The 21,080-nt window shown below is 49.0% G+C and overlaps 1 protein-coding gene and 1 pseudogene across 2 annotated transcripts in view; one reads left to right on the top strand and one right to left on the bottom strand.

The window, feature by feature from the left end:
• DLG5 (discs large MAGUK scaffold protein 5) overlaps positions 1-21,080 on the top strand; it is a 137,686-nt gene that overhangs the window by 57,443 nt on the left and 59,163 nt on the right. For both annotated transcript variants that reach the window (XM_003939767.4, XM_010350445.3), the window contains exons 3-5: positions 12,214-12,376; positions 14,748-14,891; positions 15,579-15,762. In XM_003939767.4, coding sequence (XP_003939816.3) covers positions 12,214-12,376; positions 14,748-14,891; positions 15,579-15,762 — 491 coding nt within the window. The remainder of the gene's footprint in view (positions 1-12,213; positions 12,377-14,747; positions 14,892-15,578; positions 15,763-21,080) is intronic.
• Positions 626-9,222, bottom strand: LOC141580687 (uncharacterized; annotated as a pseudogene).

Raw genomic sequence — 21,080 nt, 5'->3', positions numbered from 1 at the left:
GCATTGCCAGTCTATGCTGAATTGGTTATGTTTCTCTGCACATGGGTTCCAGAAAGCTCATACAATGAGGCCAGCCCTTCTCCGAGTTCCCTGAAATCCAGCAGGAAGGCCACAGTAGTCTCTCAGCCTTCCCACACCTCCGTGGCCCATTCCCTGCATGATGTGCCCTCTGTTGAACACCTCTAGTGCCATTTTTAATGGCCTGATCTGACCCTGACGGATGCAGACACCTTCAAAGGACTCACAGAGGTCATCTACTCCAATTATTTTCTTTTCCTCCTGTAGAGAGATGGGGAAATTGACATTCTGGGAGGGGAAGTCACATGCCTGAGATTCTCCAACTAGTCAGGACAGCTCTTTCATATGTTAGTTCACATCCTGAACACCTTCAGTATGCCAGAGGTGGGCTAGGGCCATAGTGGCAAATCAGGCGGATGTGGGCCCCACACTTCTGGATGTTAGGGTCTTTTGGTGGGGAACAGTTGAATAAGTAGCTGTAGTAAGGGGAGGGCAGTGTGATGAGAAGGAAGACAGTGGCCAGCAGGGGAGTTCCATCTCAGTTTTCTAAGACTGCTATTACAAAGTGCCGCAGACCTGGTGGCTTACACAACAGACATTTATTGTCTCACAGTTCTGGAGGACAGAAGCCCAAGATGAAAGTGTCAGTGAGGCCACGTGCACTGAAGGCGCTAGGGAGGGATCTGGCCTAGGCCTCTCTCCTCGCCTCTGGTGGCTTGCTGGCAATCCTTGGCACGCCTTGGTTTGCAGACATCACATTGATCTCCGCCTTTGTGTTCACATGATGTTCTCCCTCTGCGTGTGTCTGTCTCCAAGTTTCACTTGAATAAGGAAGGACACTGGTCAGATTGGCCTAGGAGCCTGCCTTACACCAGCACGACCTCATCTGTAAAGACTGTTCCACCATCAGCAATAATAACTGCCGTGGGTGGAGCAGCGCCCCGCTTGGGAATCCCCTTTTAGAATGAAGATGTGCCTAGGAAAGGTGACACTTTAACCTTTCCAGATAAGGTTCACATTCACATTTACTGGATTGGGACTTCAGTACCTTTTGGGGGCCCACAATTCCACCCACAAAAACACAGTTCCTCCCAGAATCCTCATCCTGTTTAGGGCTCAGGGTGGGCTCTTCTGGGACTGCAATTCAAAGCTCCTAACGGTATCCTGTCACTTTGTTCTGTCTGCTTTTGGTGCCCTGAGACACATCAATGGAATGATGGGATTGTTGGAATATGGAATGTGGGATTCACCCTTCAGGAAGTACATGGAGTGGGGCAGTCAGGATCAGTAGATGGGGAAGGTGAGGCTTTTGTAAGGTTGGGGACTGGGTAAGCCCTGAGCATACTCCTCTGACCTGTCTAGTTTTTCACCCTTCACCAGATAGCAATCAGCAAACTCATTCCCATCGGCATTTCAAGGATTAAATGGTTACCTTTCCTAGACACATGTGCATTCTGAAAGAGGATTCCAGAGAGGGGTATTGCCTAACCCACAGCAATTACTGCTGATGGTGGAATTCCTAGTCTGAGTAGGAGGATGCTTCTTGGGCAGCTGGACCCCAGCATACCCTAGAAGAAGAGTCATGGCCGTGACCCACCAATTGGTTGTGCACACACCTGAAGCTGGCTCAGTCCTTTCAATGGAGCTGCCAACAGTACCCCCATATTCTTCCTGGGAGTCACAGGCAGACAGAGGGACAGTGCTCTGATGTGTTTCTTGGAGCAGGCTGGGTCTGTACTGTCTGTGTCTGGGTCTTTAATGCGCAGTAGCTCACTCATGTAATCCCAGCACTCTGGGAGGCCGAAGCAGGCAGATCACGAGGTCAAGAGATCAAGACCATTCTGACCAACATGATGAAACCCCATCTCTACTAAAAATACTAAAAATATGAAAATTAGCTGGCCTTGGTGGTGAATGCCTGGAATCCCAGCTACTGGGGAGGCTGAGACAGCAGAATTACTTGAACCCAGGAGGTGGGGGTTGTAGTGAGCTGAGATCACACCATTCTGCACTCCAGCCTGAGCGACAGAGTGAGACTCCATTTCCAAAAAACCAAAACCAAAACCAAAACCAAAACAAAACTAATTGCATCCCTTCTGGGCAAAGCCTCTTGAGTTCACAGAGAACCAATTTTTGCTTCTCTTGCTCTTCTGCTTGAGGTTGCCATTGTCCTTTGGGTGCAGGCAGCAGGGAACACCCACTCACGCTGCCTTAACCAGTTGGGAAACATATGAGCTCACACACAAGGCTGTGCTAAGGTCAGCCAGTACATGGGGATGCAGCTCTGCCCTCCTCCGTGTGGTGTCTTCCTGCATGCTCATGGTGGGGTGTCTGTAGCAGCAGCTCCAGCCATCACATCCAGACCCGAGAGTGCCCAGGGCTGCAGTGTCCAGTATGGGCCCTACTAGCCACAGGTACTTAAATTTAAATGAATTAAAATGAAATTTGAATTTCTAGTTTCTCAGGCAAATCCACCACATCCCAAGTGCTCTGTAGCCATCTCCGGTGAGTGGCAGAAGAAGGCCGGCTCCTTATGAGCAAAGGAACTTGTTCCAGAGTCCCTCAGCATGGCCTCCTCTCATTGACCACAATTGGCAGCTTGTCTGCACTGAAAACAGTGGCTCACAAAGCCTGGTCCCTAGACCACTCATCTGTGATCAGAGATGCAGGTTTGAGCTTCCTTCCATACCTGCTGCATCAGAAACTCTGAGGGTTCCTACAGCTTAATAGCCCTCTAGTTTGAGATGGAGCAGCCTAACCTCATCCCTGGGAAGGGACTGGAATGTCTGTGCTAGGCTTGCACCAGTCCCTCAGGGTGGAATGCCTGGTGGGGTTGGCCCCAGGAACACTCCAGCATCTGCCAGGGAGGTACTGCTGGCTCAGCCACACCTGACGAGAGGCAGAAGTCTTTGCAAGCACACAGCGCCCTGGCAGGAGGGGTCACTGGTAAGGTCGCATGGTGACCTTAGGAACCTGAGGAAAGGGAAGAGCAAGATCCTTATAATAAAAACATCACCTCCGCCTTCCCATTTACATCTTCCTAAATGGAAATGGCTGGGAACGAATGGCAGGTTGTCTTCAGCATGAGAGGAAATTGGAGGCTAAAGCCTTGGGCGTGTAGACAGCCTTCTCTTAGGGGGCTGTCCGGTCTCAGATCTCCAGCCTGGCCCTACTCATAATTCGCCTTACTTTTGCCAACAGCCTTAAAGGCTGCAGGTCTTTGTGCCAAAGCCTCCTCGGGCAGTTTTTATCAGCTAAGCACACACAGCTTCCCGAGGCCCTCCCCAGCCTCCTGTGCCTGTTGTTGTGACCTGCCCCCGACCCTGCCCTATGGATCTGCCCGGGGACTGCACGCTCATTTCAGGCAATGGATATTTTTTCTTCTCCATTCATCCTGACCTAATTTCTCAGTAGCCTTTTATTTTTCATCTTGGATAACTGGGGAGGTTTTAAGCAGGAGAAGAGACATTCTTGGGCAGCACTTGTAAAGTGAGCCTCATATTCCATGAACATTGAAATAGCAGGAGAGGTCTCCAGGACTTACTGGCAGGAGAAAGAGCTGGAGGGCTTCCCTCGTATCCCAGGGAAGATTCCTTGAAAGTGCCCCTTCTAGTTGACAGGGCAAAGTGGGATGAGCCATCAGGGAAGCAGGGGCTGCCCACTGATGCCCCGTGATCTCTGATTCTTCCTTCCTGGCCCAGACTTTTGAATCAGGGGTAACCCTTTGCAAAGTCAATTTTTCAGAGGTGGGAATGCCTCCTCCTGGTGGGGCAGGTTTTTAGTGCTCATAGGGATCACGGTGAGGCACAGCCCCTAATGTTATCACACTGCCAGGGAGACAGGCGCTGTCTGGCACAACTGGTCATTCTGCCCTGTGTAGAGCAGAAAGAAAGAAGTAACTCAGGGGAAGGAACAGTTAGTTCTGATGAGGGGAATCAGAGAAAGCTTCTTGGAGGAAGTCACCCTTGAATTAGGCCTTCCAGAAAAGGTGCTTTGAACTCAGACACAATTGAAGCAGTTGACCATTGCTGCTTATGTTGGTTTGGGTTTCTGAAAAGCAGACCCTGAGTCAAGGGTTCGAAAGCAAGTCTTTGATCTGGCTGGAGAGCTGGGGCCTGGGCCTGCTGCATTGGAATCTAACCTCCTTTCACTCCAAGCTGGGGAAAGAGCTGAGCTGGAGTCATGTACTCATTAACTAAGGGGAGAATACCTCCCCTTCATCACTGAGGACATCAATGGGGGATTCCTTTAAAGGCAGTGGCTACCGGCTAGCCAGTAAAACAAGGGAGAAATAAGTCCACTCTGGCCAGCAAATGCAACTTTGGTCTGGAACAGAGGTTCTCAAACTTTACCAGGCATCAGAATCACCTGGAGGGCTTTTACCACACAGAGTGCTGCAAGGCCTTACCCCCCGAATTTCTGATTTCAGTGCGTCCACGTGGGACCTGACATTTTGCTTTCTAACAGGTTCTCTAGTGAAGCTTAGGTGCTTTAAGAAGTACTGATTCACCCCAGGCGGGGTCTGGGTCTTTCCTGGATCGCTCTGGCTGTCCTGGGTTGTCGGTGAGGATGACTTAGTGCTCTGATGGCTGTGCTCTGCCACTGCTTCGCCTCTCTGTGGCAGCTAGAGCCTGGAGGTGGTAAGGAAGTTTGCCTAGACATCTCTCTGGCTCCTGGAAGCACAGGCCTACAGGGCTTAGAAGCAAAGCTGAGACCTGCTTAGCTGTGAGATCAAGGAGGTTCCTCCAGGGTCAGCAGGAGCATGGCAGTGAGGTGCCCAGGACAAAGGGTGGTGGCTCAGAAGTCCACCCAGCTGCCAGGCCATTTGCTGAGCCTCGGTGCTGGTGACCGTAGCAGCCAGGGCAACTGGCACAAGGAGCTGAGGATTCCTGTGATGGGGACCCAGTATTCCTCTGCCCTCCTTCTCACACTCAGGTGAGAGAGAGGCTGGCTGCCTTCAGGTCCTCATGGCTGGAGACAGACATAGGGTGTGTTGGGATGGCTCTGAGCCCCTTTCTTCTGTCCTCCTTCCTTCTTTGCTCTCTCTAGCTTCCTGTTAAGCCAAGGCTGCATCTTTCTGTTGCCTTCTTTACAAAATCGGGGTGGAAAGAGCAGCCCAGTGGTGGCTGCTCTTTGTTCACCATCCAGAGCCTGCTCCTGGTGTGGAGTCTTCCTATTTTGGGCCATTTAAGTCCAAACCAAATCCCTTACCTCTGAAATCTCATCCTGAACACCACAAGAAGGACAATCTGCCTCCTTCTCCAATGGCTGCCAGACTTGGGAGAGGAAAGGCTGAGGTCACGGGAGAGTTGATGGCTTTGCGTTAGAGTCCAGAAGAGCAACTGCACAAGGTTAGAACTGCATTGGAGGCTTTTGTTGGCAACCCAGCTTGATCATAGTTTTTGTTTTGCCTGTTTAAAAAAAAATGTTTGCTGTAAATAACCACAGTGAGAGCAGAGGAGGTTGGTCCTCATCTCTTTACCTGTCAACATCACTCTTAGGATGATGGCTTCATTTAGGGTATCACAGTTTGGTTTTCTTAACTTAAATTTTTTTTAGGTGAGGTGTGGTTGCTCACACCTGTTATCCCAGCACTTTGAGAGGCCAAGGCAGGAGGATTGCTTGAGCCCAGGAGTTTGAGACCAGCCTGGGCAACATAGTGGGGCTCTGTCGCTACAAAAAGTAAAAAAAAAAAAAAAAAAAAAAAATATATATATATATATATATATATATATATATATATAGCCAGGCATGGTTGCACACCCGTGTAGTCCCAGCTGCTTGGGAGGCTGAGGTGGGAGGATTACTTGAGCCCAGGAGGTCAAGGTTGCAGTGAGCCTTGATTATGCCACTGCACTCAGCCTGGGTGACAGAGTAAGACCCTGTCTCAGAATTTTGTTGTTGTTGTTATTAAGGTTATGTTGATTGAGATATAATTTAGATACAGCAACATATATTTTTAAAGTATACAGTTCAAGTTTTGACAAATAGTCATGTAACCACTGTTCCTTTGAAGATGTAGAACACTTCCTTCTTTTAGGGAATCTTAGTGAATCCTAAAAATTCCCTTCTGCACCTTTGTAGTCCACCCTTTCCTGCCCTCAGTGGTGGCCATTTGAGGGATCCTGATGACCATTTGGATGGTAGGACTGTATCATCTTCAGAATATCTGTCAACCTCTAGATGCAATTAAGACAAAAACTTTTTTTGTTGAATGGGGATTGGGAGGATTTTCTACAACTCTTGCTCTTCTCTGGGAACTTTTGGGTATAGCACATATTGAGATTGGTTGTGAGGTTCCCTGTGGCCCTCCCCGGCTCTCCCCATCCCCCAGTTACAAAAGCCTGAAGGCATCAGCTGCGCTTCCTGCTGGGTCGGAGAGCCTGCTGTGTGATGGATCTCGGGTCTGGTTGATCTTACTTTCTGTCTGTGTGCTCAAGCCGTTGGCCCAGGAGAAGTGGAACAGGAGTCCTCCCTGTGAGGAGGACTCTTGGGGAGTGGTTGAGGCATTGGCTCTGGCGTCAGAGCTGAGTCTGCATGGGAATCATCATTTTCCTAGCCATGTAGTCTCTATGGACATCAGTTTCTCAAGCAGTGATCCTAGCACAATCCCTCTAGGGAGCTGTGGAGATGAAGGAGTTGAAGACGGAATGTGTTTAGCACAGAACCCAGTGCTTGGGCAGTGCTTGGCACATGTCACTGCTACTTTATCTGTGTGGCCGGCCACACCCAGGTCCTCATGGCTGTGGACTGAGACAGCTGGAGACACAGAGATGGGATGCGTTGGGATAGCTCTGAGCCCCTCCTTCTGACCTGCCACCTTCTCTCCTCTCCTCTGCCTTCCTTGAAAGCCAGGGCTGCAAATTTCTGTTGCTTCATTTACAAAATGGGGGTGAAAATTCAAAATTTCTTATCTCTCCAAAGGCAGGTTGCTGGTGCTTTTCTGTTGTGAAACTGGTCATTTGATGTTTCTCTGCTATTTCTTGAACTTGATTATAGCATAGAATAGCCATTCTCAAAGTGTGGCTTGATGTCCCTGAAGTCCCTTCAGAGGGCTCTCGAGGTGAGACTGTTTTCGTAATGATACTAGGATGTCACTGGTCTTTTATACTCTCATCCTCACAGGGTGTAGAGTGGAGTCTTCCAAAGGTTCCATCCTGGGTGTGTGACAGTGACATTACACAGAGATGAGGCTCCAGCTGTCTCTGTGAAGCAGGACATTAAACAGCCTGCATGATAAAATGCAGAGCAATGTCACTCTTCCTGCTGCATTGTTTTGTTTTATAATAGGAAGGGTGGTTAATGGCTCATAAAAAATCTTAAGTGAATTTATAATGGAGTTTTTATTTTTAAAAATATAAGTAAATATTTAAAAATTCTTTCTTGGTTTTAATTTCTAATCTTGTAAATTTTATTAGACATAACATCTATGAAAAAAAGCTCTTTGGGTGCCCGATAAGTACAGAGGTCTGGTTAATAACTTGGGTTCTAGGATCATTTAGAGGCACATATTCCATATTCCATAGCTCTGTGGCCTGGACGCACTCTTTAACCTTGATAAGATTGTGTTTCCTGATGTGGAAAATGAGGATAATGGCAAAATCTACCCTATGAGGATGAATGGGATAATGTATGAAAAGCATTTCAAAAACTGCCAGGCATGGCTAGGTGTGGTGGCTCATGTCTGTAATCCCAGAACTTTGGGAGGCTGAGGTTGGTGGGTCACCTGAGATCAGGAGTTTGAGACCAGCCTGGCCAACATGGTGAGACCCCGTCTCTAAATACAAAAAATTAGCCGGACGTGGTGGTGCATGCCTGTAACCCCAGCTACTTAGGAGGCTGAGGCAGGAGAATTGCTTGAATCCCGGGAAGCAGAGGTTGCAGTGAGCCAAGATTGTGCCACTGCACTCCAGCCTGGGTGACAAGAGCAAAACTCTGTCTAAACAAAACAAAAACTGCCAGCCATGTGGTGCATGCTACTGATGGTTGTTATTTGGGAGGCAGCGAGGCATGAGGGTGAAGCACGAGTGCTTCGAATCCAGGCTGCCTAGGTACTTGAGTCAATCACCTAACCTTGCTGGGCCTCAGCTTTCTCACCTGTGAAATGGAGATGATGCTGTTAGTACATACCTGCAAGGTTGTTGTGATGGTGAAATCAATGTCTGGAACCTAACTTTCCCCTGGGCTTAGAGGATGAGTAACAGGCATGTTCAATGGAAGCTCCACTTGTCAGAGAGTCAGGTAGGTTACAGACAGTCAGGTAGGTTACGGAGAGTCAAGTTGGTTACAGAGAGAGTCAGGTAGGTTACAGAGAGAGGTAGGTTACGGAGAGAGTCAGGTAGGTTACAGGGAGAGTCAGGTAGGTTATGGAGAGAGTCAGGTAGGTTATGGGGAGAGTCAGGTAGGTTACGGGGAGAGTCAGTAGGTTACGGAGAGAGTCAGGTAGGTTACAGGGAGAGTCAGGTAGGTTATGGAGAGAGTCAGGTAGGTTACAGGGAGAGTCAGGTAGGTTATGGAGAGAGTCAGGTAGGTTACGGGGAGAGTCAGGTAGGTTACGGAGAGAGTCAGGTAGGATACGGAGAGTCAGGTAGGTTACGGACAGCCAGGTAGGTTACGGAGAGTCAAGTTGGTTACAGAGAGCGTCAGGTGGGTTAAGGAGAGGTAGGTTAAGGACAGAGGTAGGTAGGTTACGGAGAGAGTCAGGTAGGATACGGAGAGTCAGGTAGGTTACGGACAGCCAGGTAGGCTACAGAGAGTCAAGTTGGTTACAGAGAGCGTCAGGTAGGTTAAGGAGAGAGGTAGGTTAAGGAGAGAGGTAGGTAGGTTAAGGAGAGAGTCAGGTAGGTTACGGAGAGTCAGGTAGGTTACAGAGAGAGTCAGGTAGGTTACGGAGAGAGGTAGGTTACGGAGAGAGTCAGGTAGGTTACGGAGAGTCAGGTAGGTTACGGGGAGAGTCAGGTAGGTTACGGGGAGTCACGTAGGTTACGGTCAGTCAGATGACATGGCACCATCACCTGCCTGACCCCCAATACTGCTGGGGGCTGCAGTAAAGCTGAGGGTCTCTTGAGGGAAAGGTATGGGAAGGCTTCTGAAGCTGTAGAGGAGGCCCCTTTGGGGAGAGCAGATGCTGACTCCTGGCCTCACCTCCAAAGAATATTTTGACCCTACAGGTGTAGCCTGGAGCACAGAAATCCTGGTTGTCATGGCGCTGGTAACTTTAAACACAGTCTGTGTTGCTTAATGACAGGGACACATGCTGAGAAATGCATCCTCGTTTGGTAATTTAGTTGTTGTGTAAACATGAGTGTGATTATACAAAGATGGTATCTACAGTATACCTGGGCTACATGGTATGGCCTGCTGCTCCTAGACTGCGAACCTGTGCAGCATGGTACTGTACTGGATATGGAAGGCAATTGTAACACAGTGGTAAGTATTTGTGTGTCTATACATAGAAAAGAAAAGGTGCACCAGAAGTACAGAATAAAAGATAAAACTTGGTCCACCTGCATGGGGCACCTCCATGAATGGAGCTTGCAGGACTGGAAGTTGCTCTGGGTGATTGAGTGGGGAGTGAAGGTGAGGGCCTAGGACATGACTGCACTACTCTAGACTCTGTCAGCACTGTACACTTAGGCTATATTCGACTTAGGCAAGATATTTTTCCTTCTTCAATAATAAACTGTAACTTACTTTTTTACTTTGTAAACTTTTTTTTTTTTTTAAACTTTTTGACTCTTTTGTAATAACACTTAACTTAAAATACAAACACATTGGGCCGGGTGCGATAGCTTATGCCTGCAATCCAGGCACTTTGGGAGGCTGAGGCAGGTGGATCCCTTGAGCTCAGAAGTTTGAGACCAGCCTGGGCAACATGGCAGAACCCTGTCTCTACATAAAATACGAAAATATTAGCTGGGTGTGGCAGCACATGCCTGTAGTCCCAGCTACTTAGGAGGCTGAGGTGGGAGGATCACTGGAGTTCAGGAGGTAGAGGTCGCAGTGAGCCGAGATTGCGCCACTGTACTCCAGCCTGGGGGACAAGACCCTATCTCCAAAAAAAAAAAAATACACACAAACATTGTACAGCCTTAAAAAATATTTTCTTTCCTTATCCTATAGGCTTTTTCTATTTTAAAAATGTTTGATTTTTTTTGTACTTTTAAAACTTTTTTGTGTTAAAAACTAAGACACAAATAAATTCATATATTAGCCTAGGGCTACAGAGGGTCAGGATCAGCAAGATGTCATTAGGTGACAGGAGTTTTTCATCTCTATTATGATCTTTTTATTTTTTAGAGACAAGTTCTTGGTGTCTAGACCAGGCAGGAATGTAGTGGTGTGATCTCAGCTCATTGCAGCCTTGACCTCCTGGGCTCAGGTGATCCTCCCACCTCAGCCTCCCAAGTAGCTATGACTGTAGGCATGTGCCACCACACCACACCCAGCTCATTTTTTTGTAGTATTTGTAGAGACAGGATTTCACCATGTTGCCCAGGCTGGTCTCAAACTCCTGAGCTCAAAGGATTCTACCTGCCTTGGCCTCCCAAATTTTTCAGATTACAGGCATGAGCCACCACACTTGGCTAATTTTTGTGTTTCTTTGTAGAGATGTAGTTTAATCTTTTTTTTTTTTTTTTAATTTATTTTCTTTCTAACGCCATTATAATCTTGTGGGACCACCGTCCAACATGTAGGTCCATCATGGACTGAAATGTCGTTATTTGGCACATGACTGTCGTGCATTTCGGGGGTGCTGGAGTCAGGTGGTTGGAGTTCCACAACCTGAAAACACTGAAAAGTACAGCACTGGGAGTTGAGGCTCTCCCTTCCCACTGTGGTCTGGCTCATCATGCCCAGTGCTGAGCTCCCCATCCTCCCTTGCCCTCCTGGAAGGCCCCAGGTCCCAGCTTTTGTCTTGGGGTACTCTTGGTTTGCACGAACATTTGGCCAACAAGGATCAGTGAGACAGGTGGTCAGGATGCCACAGAGAGTCAAAAGACCTGTCATGCCTCATGCCCTTTGTGCATCGTGGATCCACTGTGGAACAAACACTGTCTCCTGACACAGGTCAGCCTACCAGATCCCATCCACACATTGTGGCTGCTATGAGCTCCTCTAAGGGTTGGGCGGGATATCAGGCAGACATGTTGACAGGGTTCAATATAAAAGCACCATGGATTAGTCTCTTCTCCTGGGATGAGGTGCTTTCTTCCTGGAAATGGATTTGGATCTTGTCAGAGGCGGTGGTGGCAGCGGTGGCCGTTGCCTGCTGGGAGCATAAGGTATGGGGCTCCCTGCAGGACTCTCAGTCCTAGGAGGGGTGATGAGGGCTGGGGAGGGTTAAGCACCCAGATGCATCAGGACCAACTTGCATCGCGTCACACTGACCTCAGCTGGGAGCCAGCAGCCTCCTGTTAGCCTGCAAGCCTGGGCTGGTTGGGCAGGTCTGTCAGGCGGGTGGATGGCTTGCAAAAGGGAGCGGTGCAGTGTCCAGCCCCGGTCACGGAGGGCGGGGACACGGCCCTTGGGCTCCAGCTGCCCTGGTCTTCAGTAGCGTCACTGGATTTCAGGTGTGCCTTCCTCCTCGAGCCGGGTCTTCCACTCTCCTCAGGGCACAGGTTGGTCTGTCTTCCTCCATGTGCCATGCCTAGTGGTGGGTAACAGCTGGCTTCTGAAGCACGGGAGAATGCAAGGATTATGGTCAAAACAGTTGCATCCGGGAGGTGTGAAAGCCAGGTTTGGGAGAGAGTGGGCATCTTTAGGGTCCTTGCTGGGGCGGTTACTGGGCTTGTTGAGTGCTTGGATGCTGGAGCCAGATGGCCTGGACCAGGCGTCCCCAAACTGCGGCCCCATGAGGCCATTTATCCGGCCCCCTGCTGCACTTCAGGAAGGGGCACCTCTTTCATTGGTGGTCAGTGAGAGGAGCACAGTATGTGGCGGCCCTCCAATGGTCTGAGGGACAGTGAACTAGCCCTCTGTGTAAAAAGTTTGGGGACGCCTGGCCTGGACTGTTTCAGTTCCACCTGCTACCCTCTGTGGCTCTGCGTTCTCACCTGTGAAAGGGGAATGCTAAGAGGACCCACTTGTTGGGGTGGCACGAATAGCTAACACAAGTCAACAGTTCAGAATAGTGCTGGGCGCCTAGTGAATGCCGGCTGAAGGCGAGTTCACTTTATTATTCCCCTTCCACAGGCACCACCGGGAAGGCACCATCCCCGCCACCCCTCCTCACTGACCGGCAAGTGAACGAGAAGGTGGAGAACCTCTCCATCCAGCTGCGGCTCATGACCCGGGAGAGGAATGAGCTTCGCAAGCGCCTGGCCTTTGCTACGCACGGGACGGCCTTTGACAAGAGGTAGTAATCGCGCCGTCTCCCCTGCTCGGGCCCCATGGCTGGGGTTAACCCTGATGCTGGTGCTGTCACCCCCAGACACCCCCTAGCTCCTGGGGGTCCAGGCTGTACTGCCTGAGTGTCCCCTTGCCCCCACCTCACTTCCAGGAATGTCTCCCAGAGGCAGCACCCACAGGTTTGTGGTCCCCCTCATGCATGTGGAGAGGCCCCCGATAGTGGTGTGCTTGTTTGCAAGGTGGGCTCGTGTGTGTTTTGTGTGTGTGTGTGTTTGTGTGTGTGTGTGTGTGTGTGTGTGTGTGTGTGTATCCCTACCACTGTCTCCTAGACCTGCCCAAGTTGAGTAAAGTTTTATGTGGTTGGTAAACACATTAATTGTTCCTTGCCACATATGTGTTTTATTTTTTGATACGGGGTCTTGCTCTGTTGCCTGAGCTAGAATGCAGTGGCGCAATCATGGCTCAATGCAGTTTTTACCTCCCCAGCTCAAGTGAACCTCCCCTCAGTCTCCTGAGCAGCTGGGACTACAGGTGTGTGCCACCATGCCCAGCTAATTTTTTTTTAATTTTAATTTTTTTGTAGCAGCAGGATCCATGTTGCCCAGGCTGGTCTTGAGCTTCTAGGCTCCAGTGATCCTCCTGCCTTGGCGTCCCAAAGTGTTGGGATAATAGGTATGAGCCACAGCATCTGGCCCCTCATGATGTGTTTTAAACAGAGCACATTCTACCTGGTGTCTTGTTAAGAAAATTTTCGCTTCTTTTGTGATTTAGAGGTAGATAACCCATAGGGTGGGGCAAAGAGAGTCTTTATCTACCTGCATGATCTAAGAGAACTTTCTGGGAAGGAGGAGGGCCAGAGAGTGGTTTATCCTTTAGCTCCCATGCTGGTAGAGAAGTCTGGAGGGGAGAGGGGCCTGATGCAAACACTTCAGTTTCACCTGTTTCTTTCAGGAGCAAGGGTCTGTGCCTCTGCACTCTGTGCCTCTGGGATTATGCCAGGGCTGCAGAGCCTGATCCCCGAGCTTGTGTTCATAAGGATATGCCCCTCAGTCAGTTGACCCAAAGACAGGATGAGTGAAGACGTGGATGTGCTATGCTAGCACATGAGAGAGAGCTGGCACAGGATGGCCCATGGGCCAAGGGTGGCCCACTGCCTCTTTTATAAATGAAGTTTCATTGGAACACAGCCATGCTCATTGGTTACAAAGTGTCTATGAATGCTTTTCTGCTACAAAGGCAGGGTTGAGTGGTTGCAACAGAAACTATATGGTATGCAAAGCCTAAGTATTTACTCTGTGGCCTTTTGCAAAAAAAAAAAGTTTGCTGACCTCCGCTCTGTAAAAAGGGTCCTCAAGTTTGAGCAATAGATTCTGCACCAGAATCACCCACAGGGCTTGTTAATGCACAGATCATGACCTCTCTTTCCCTCCCTTCAGAGCATCTGACTCAGGAGGGCTGGGGCTGGGACTAGACCCAAGAATGTCTATTTCTGACAAGTTCCCAGGTGATACTGTGCTGCAGGTCTGGGAACCCCACTCTAAGAACCACTGCTTATGGCCGGTGTTATTAACCTTGGTTGCAAATTGGAATCCCCTGGGGAGGTTTTAAAAAATCCTGATGTTTGGGTCTTATCCTTAGAGATGCTAATGTAATTGATCAGGGCATTGGTATTTTAATGTGTACCCAAGATTGAGAGTCATTGTTCTAAAGATAGGAGAAATTTCATTTATTTAATATTTTAATTAATTAATTAATTAATTAATTAATTATTTTTGAGACAGGATCCTCTCTGCTGCCCAGGCTGGAATGCAGTGGTGCAATCTTGGCTCACTGCATCCTTGACCTCCTGGGCCCAAGTGATCCTCCCTGAGTAGCTGGGACTACAGGTGCATATCACCACACCAGGCTAATTTTTGTATTTTTTTTGTAGAGGAAGGGTTTCACGATGTTGCTCAGGCTGGTCTCAAACCCTTGACTTAAAGTGATCCACCCGCCTTGACCTCCCAAAGTGCTGGGATTACAGGCATAAGCCACCACGCCCAGTCCAAAGAGAGGAGACATTTCATCACAGGTTTCTGGTGGACTCAGACCTGTTGCACAGACTCCTGGGAGGTCCTGCAGAACCAGTCGGCACCTTCTCAGCTTTCCAAGCCCATGCAGGGAGCTCAGGCAATCATGGCTCCCTCCATCCTGGGGATTCTGATTCTGTGGGTCTGAGTGAGGCCAGGATATCTGAGTTTAACAACCAACCAGGTGTGTGTGGTGCACAGGAGACCAGTATTTGGGAACCACTGGGCTGGCCTAATCCAGGACCCGGCTCCCCTGTCCGTGTGAATCCTGGAGCCTATGTTCATGGGGCCGTTTGCTTTCTGGGCCAGGCCCTACCACAGGCTGAATCCTGACTACGAGAGGCTGAAGATCCAGTGTGTGCGGGCCATGTCGGACCTGCAGAGCCTGCAGAACCAGCACACCAACGCCTTGAAGAGGTGTGAGGAGGTGGCCAAGGAGACTGACTTCTACCAGTGAGTGAGGCCTGCTTGGCCAGGGCCCCCAATACCCACAGACAGCTGCCTTTGCCCTTCTTTTCTTGGGACTTGAGCCAGGGGTTCTGGTTGTAGTCCTGCCCGTCCCACTCAGCAAGCAGTCTGCCTACAGCAGGTGGATTTGTGCCTTTGGGCCCCAGTTTTCCTAAGTGTAAAACAAGGCTGTTAATCCTTCACATTTTATTGCCAGCTTCAGAGACCTGGTAGGCAGGAAAGTGATTCAGAACATGCAGCAGGAGTCAGGCAGGTCTCTGGGTGTCTGTCCAGGAGCCATACTGCAGTTTCTTCTGTAGGATAGGCCCACAGGGTGTTTCCCTTTGGTTTCCCAGCACCCCGCTGAGGGTCTTTGCCTGCCCACCCGCTGCTAACCTGCCTAGGCCCCAGTATTTGGAGGCACTAGGTCTGTACCAAAGGTGCCTGTCTCCCTTCCCTGGAGATACATGTGTCCTTTTTGGTGTCAGGTTTGTAAAAGGTGATTTGGATGTTTTTGGAATTGGTCTGTTAGCAGGTTTTGGCTTGCCTCTGAGTGCTGCAGACCTAGCTGCCACTGGCTCCTGTCTGCTGTATCTATGGGGAGCGCTGGGACCTAAGGCTGCTGATGCCCTGGGATGGGGCGGGGTGTGAAGGGCTGGCCGGGGCTCAGTGAGCGTGTGTGGTGTGTTTCAGCACACTCCACAGCCGGCTCCTGAGTGACCAGACTCGGCTGAAGGATGATGTGGACATGCTGAGGCGGGAGAACGGGCAGCTGCTGCGGGAGCGAAACCTGCTACAGCAATCGTGGGAGGACATGAAGCGGCTCCACGAGGAAGACCAGAAGGAGATCGGTGACCTCCGTGCCCAGCAGCAGCAGGTAGGCCCAGCTCCTGGCCATTTCTCCCAAGTAGTCCTCATTCCTTTTAATGGAGAGCGGTATTGAGAAGTAAATGCCAGGCCAGGCACATTGGCGCACATCTGTGATCCCAGCATTTTGGGAGACCAAGGTGAAAGATTGCTTGAGCTGAGCCTGGGCAACATGGCAAGACCCCGGACATGGTGGCGCACCTGTAGTTCTAGCTACTCAGGAGCTTGAGGTGGGAGGATCCTTGAAGCCCAGTAGTCCAAGGTTACACTGAGCTATGATCATGCCACTGCATCCCAGCCTGGGCAGTGGAGTGAGACCCTGTATCTGAAAAAAACACACAACCAAGTGCTGGATGTGCTTGTAGCTCGGGTCATCACTGTTTCCTGGCCCTCTCAGTGGACAGGAGTAAGGAGTAGCTAAGTGTGCACACACACACACACACACACACACACACAGACACAGGCGCGCACACACACATACTTATATCTGTATTTCTGTATCAGACATGTAGACTGAAAGCCATGAGTTTACACTGACAGTTTCAATTCTAATTCAAGACCACAGGTTCATTTTGGTTTTTACCCTTTTTATTTTTGTAACCGGCTTTAAAAACAGCAGTGACAAACATGATTCCTGTTATTTTTATTTTTTTATTTTTTGAGATGGAGTCTTGCTCTGTCGCCCAGGCTGGAGTGCAGTGGCACGATCTCAGCTCACTGCAACCTCCACCTTCTGGGTTCAGGTGATTCTCCTGCCTCAGCCTCCTGAGTAGCTGGGACTACAGGCACATATCACCATGCCCAGCTAATTATTGTATTTTTAGTATAGATGGGGATTCATCATGTTGGCCAGTATGGTCCCTATCTCCTGACCTCGTGATACACCCCCCTCAGCCTCCCAAAGTGCTAGGATTACAGGCGTGAGCCGCCGCACCCAGCTGATTCCTGTTATTCTTAGTCTCTTTACTTAGTTAATCCCCCTTGTGTAGCCACCTCCCATGCCCTCTGGAGTCCCCCTTTCCACTCGCCTATCCCTTGACCCTTTGTGGGCTCTCCCCCCCCATGCCTTCTCTCTGCCAGGCCTGGCCTCCTCATGCCGTGCCAACGCCCCTTCCTTATTCTGTGCTAGCTGTGATACCCCCTCTAGAGCAACCTGCCCGAGTGTAGGTCCCTGTCTTGCTCTGTCTTGCCTAACGGATTTAAGGCTTAATTGTTCAGAAAAACGGAGACGGGCTTTTTCTCTTTCCATTTTTTAAAATTTCACATTTATGGCCGGGCGTGGTGGCTCACGCCTGTAATCCAAGCACTTTGGAGGCCAAGGCGGGCGGATCACCTGAGGTCGGGAGTTCAAGACCAGCCTGACCAACATGGCGAAACCCCGTCTTTAAGAAAAAAAAAATAATAAATAAATAAATAAATAAATAAAATTTCACATTTATTTATTTATTTATTTGAGACAGAATTTCTCTCTTGTTACCCAGGCGGGAGTGCAATGACATGATCTCTGCTCACTGCAACATCCACCTTCTGGGTTCAAGCAATTCTCCTTCCTCAGCCTCCCAAGTAGCTGGGACTACAGGTGTGTGCCACCATGTCTGGCTAATTTTTTGTTATTAGTAGTAGAGACGGAGCTTCACCATTTTGGCCAGGCCGGTCTCAAACTCCTGACCTCAGGTGATCTGCCCACCTTGTCCTCCCAAAGTGCTGGGATTACCGATGTGAGCCACTGTGCTGAGCCTTTAAAATTTTTTTTTCCATTTTATACTATTGTTTTCTAATTGCAGAATTAATATTTGTTTTGTAACAATAACAAAATAAACAATACAGAAATTTACAAAATTTCTGCTCCACAGAAATAACTACCATGAATGCACTGCAGTGAAAAGTTTAAAATTTGTATCTGTACTTACAGAACCCTTTATAATAAAAAAAAGAAAGAACATGGAACCCTTTACAATGCAGTGATATATAATACATTTGTTGCTAACTTTTTTTTTTTTTTTTTTTTTCTGAGACGGAGTTTCGCTCTTGTTACCCAGGCTGGAGTGCAATGGCGCGATCTCGGCTCACCGCAACCTCCGCCTCCTGGGTTCAGGCAATTCTCCTGCCTCAGCCTCCTGAGTAGCTGGGATTACAGGCACGCGCCACCATGCCCAGCTAGTTTTTTGTATTTTTAGTAGAGATGGGGTTTCACCATGTTGACCAGGTTGGTCTCGATCTCTCGACCTTGTGATCCACCCGCCTCGGCCTCCCAAAGTGCTGGGATTACAGGCTTGAGCCACCGCGCCCGGCCAACTTTTTTTTTTTTTTTTTGAGACGGAGTTTCGCTCTTGTTACCCAGGCTGGAGTGCAATGGTGCGATCTCGGCTCACTGCAACCTCGGCCTCCTGGGTTCAGGCAATTCTCCTGCCTCAGCCTCCTGAGTAGCTGGGATTACAGGCACGTGCCACCATGCCCAGCTAATTTTTTGTATTTTTAGTGGAGACGGGGTTTCACCAGGTTGACCAGGATGGTCTCGATCCCTCGACCTCGTGATCTACCCGCCTCGGCCTCCCAAAGTGCTGGGATTACAGGCTTGAGCCACCGCGCCCGGCTTTTTTTAACTTAATATATGATGTGCAGCCAACCATGGTGGCTCATGCTTATAATCCCAGCACTTTGAGAGGCCGAGGCTGGTCAGAAGTTTGAGACCACCCTGGCCAAAATGGTGAAACCCTGTCTTTACTAATAATACAAAAATTAGCCAGGCATGATGGCAGGTGCCTATCATCCCAGCCACTTGAGAGGCTGAGTCAGGAGAATTGCTTCAACCCAGGAGGCAGAGGTTGCAGTGAGCTGAGATCATGCCACTGCACTCCAGCCTGGGTGACAGAGTGAAACTGTCTCCAAAAAACATATAAAAACTAAAATAGCCAGGTGCAGTGGCTACGTCTGTAATCCCAGCACTTTGGGAGGCCAAGGTAGGTGGATCACCAGAGGTTGGAAGTTCGAGACCAGCCTGACCAAAATGGAGAAGCCCTGTCTCTACTACAAATACGAAATTAGCTGGTGTGGTGGCGCATGCCTATAATCCCAGCTACTTGGGAGGCCGAGGCAGGAGAATCACTTGAACCCGGGAGGTGGAGGTTGTGGTGAGCCAAGATTGCGCCATTGCATTCCAGCCTGGGCAACAAGAGCGAAATTTTGTCTCAAAAAATAAAATAAATAAATGTATGATATGTATACTTCTATTTTAGTACAAATTCTACTTCTTGTTTTGAACTGCTGCAAAGTATTGAGTTACAAAGAAGCACCGTAATTGATTTAACCAGTCCCCTATTGAGAGACTCTTGCACTATTTTCAGTATTTTTTTGAATCGTAAACCATATTCCATTTAAAAGATTGCTTCTGTTGAAAAACTTGCTGTTTATTGATTGAGGTCTTATGCAGGCTCAGCAAGGGACCCTAAGATGGCTATACTTGGAGCTATTATAGAGGTATCTTTTTTGTGCCCACCTCTGATTTGGGGAATTGGTTGTGTGGGGTCAGGTCCAGTGGCTGGTGCAGAGGTTGGTATTTAGCCCATAGGTCTTGACGGAGCCTTGGTAATGGAAAGCTGGCAGCAGGAAGAAGGAAGACTGCTTCCTCGCACCTGCTGCTTGGCCCAGAGAAGCTGTGGCAACATTCTTCCCACCCTTTATAGGTTCAGGAGGTGGGGATGGTGCTCTTGGAGCATTTCTCTAAGGATGAGATGAGAGAGGAGAAAGTGCCATGCTTGCACTGGTCAGTACTGCCCACAACCCGTTCCCCCTGCGGGGATGTTTCCTTGTACAAGTCAGTGGAGCTTCCTAGAGAAAAACAGATTTAAAGACTGCAGGTTTTCCGTTTCTAAGGAGGCAAAAATATTTTTGACCTCAAAAGAAATCCTTTGGCGGAATCCTGCCTGTGAAGCAGGTAAGGATGGAGGTGCTGTGGTGAAGCAAAGCCCCTGGGAAGCTGCCTGAGGGGACGGCCCTCTAAGAGTTGGAGCCCCTTCTCTGCCCTGAGGTGCTCGCGGTAACCTCCCCGACCTGAGGGCAGGCTACCCCTCCTGGCTTCAGCTGCACCCTGCTTTGTGCTTTGTTTTCTTGTACTTTGCCTGCTGGCAGTTTTCTCTTCTTGATCTACACTTGGCTCAAGGAACCTTTTGCCTCAGGGTTTAGTTTGGATTCTGTTCTTCCTTGAGAGAGTCATCATTTCAGATGTGTATGTGGCTGCATGGCAGTCCAAGGGAAGCCCCACAGCCTTGCTGGGAAGTGTGAGGTTGGTGCTTCTCAGTGTAGCAGAACTGGCTTGTATGGCTGACACGAGGCTGAAAGACACCGCGTGGAAGGCACTGACACTACGTGCCCGTGTGTGTCAGGTGCTTGGTCGCTGTTGTGGTCGTTACTGATGTTATTCCAGTCCTGTCAAGTCTGGGTTAAAATCTGCCTCATCCAGGATGTGTAAAAATAGGAACTCGCATACATTGTGGGTGGGAATAAATGATACAGCTACTGTGAAAGGCAGCCTAGTGATTCCTCAAAAAACTAAGCATAGCTAACAGTTGACCTCCCAGTGACTCTCCTAGGTGTACACCCAAGGGAATTGAAAATATACGTCCACACAGAAACTCGGGGTGTGAATATTCGTAGCAGCCCAAAACTGGTAACAACCCAAAGGTCCACTGACTGGTGAATGGATAAATAGAATGTGGTCTCTCCATACGATGGAATAGTATTCAGCATAACAAAGAATGCGGTACCGATCCATGCTATACTGTGGATCAACTTCAAAAACATGACAGCAAATGAAAGAAACCAGTCACAAAAGACCACAAACTGTGATTCCAGTCACATGAATTATCCACAACAGGGACATCTGTATAGACACAGAGCAGATTTGTGGTTGTCTTGGGCTGGGCATTTGGGAAGTGACTGATGATGGGGGGATAAAATGTTCTGGAATTAGATAGTGGTGGTGGCTGCATGACTCTGGATTCATAACCTTGTGAATATATTTAAAAACCACTGAATTGCACACTTTGTGTGGTATGTAAATTATAACTCAGAGGGGGAAAAAAAGAAGACTCTGATTTTTCACCTTGTCATAAAAAGAGAAATCTGGGCTGGGTACAGTGGCTCATGCCTGTAATCCCAGCACTTTGCAAGGGGCGGGAGGATCCCTTGAGTCCAGAAGTCCAACACCAGCCTGGGTGACATAGACTCTATCTCTACAAAAACTTGTTTAATTAAAAAAATTATTTTTTAGAAAGAGCACTGAGCCCTCACGAAGCGTAAAGTTTCCTTGCCTCCCATTCTCTGACTTCC

This window comes from Saimiri boliviensis, chromosome 12 (assembly GCF_048565385.1).
Source record: "Saimiri boliviensis isolate mSaiBol1 chromosome 12, mSaiBol1.pri, whole genome shotgun sequence".
NCBI lineage: Eukaryota > Metazoa > Chordata > Mammalia > Primates > Cebidae > Saimiri > Saimiri boliviensis.
The sequence above is the reverse complement of the archived record's forward strand: the minus strand, read 5'-3'. Positions and strand labels throughout refer to the sequence as shown.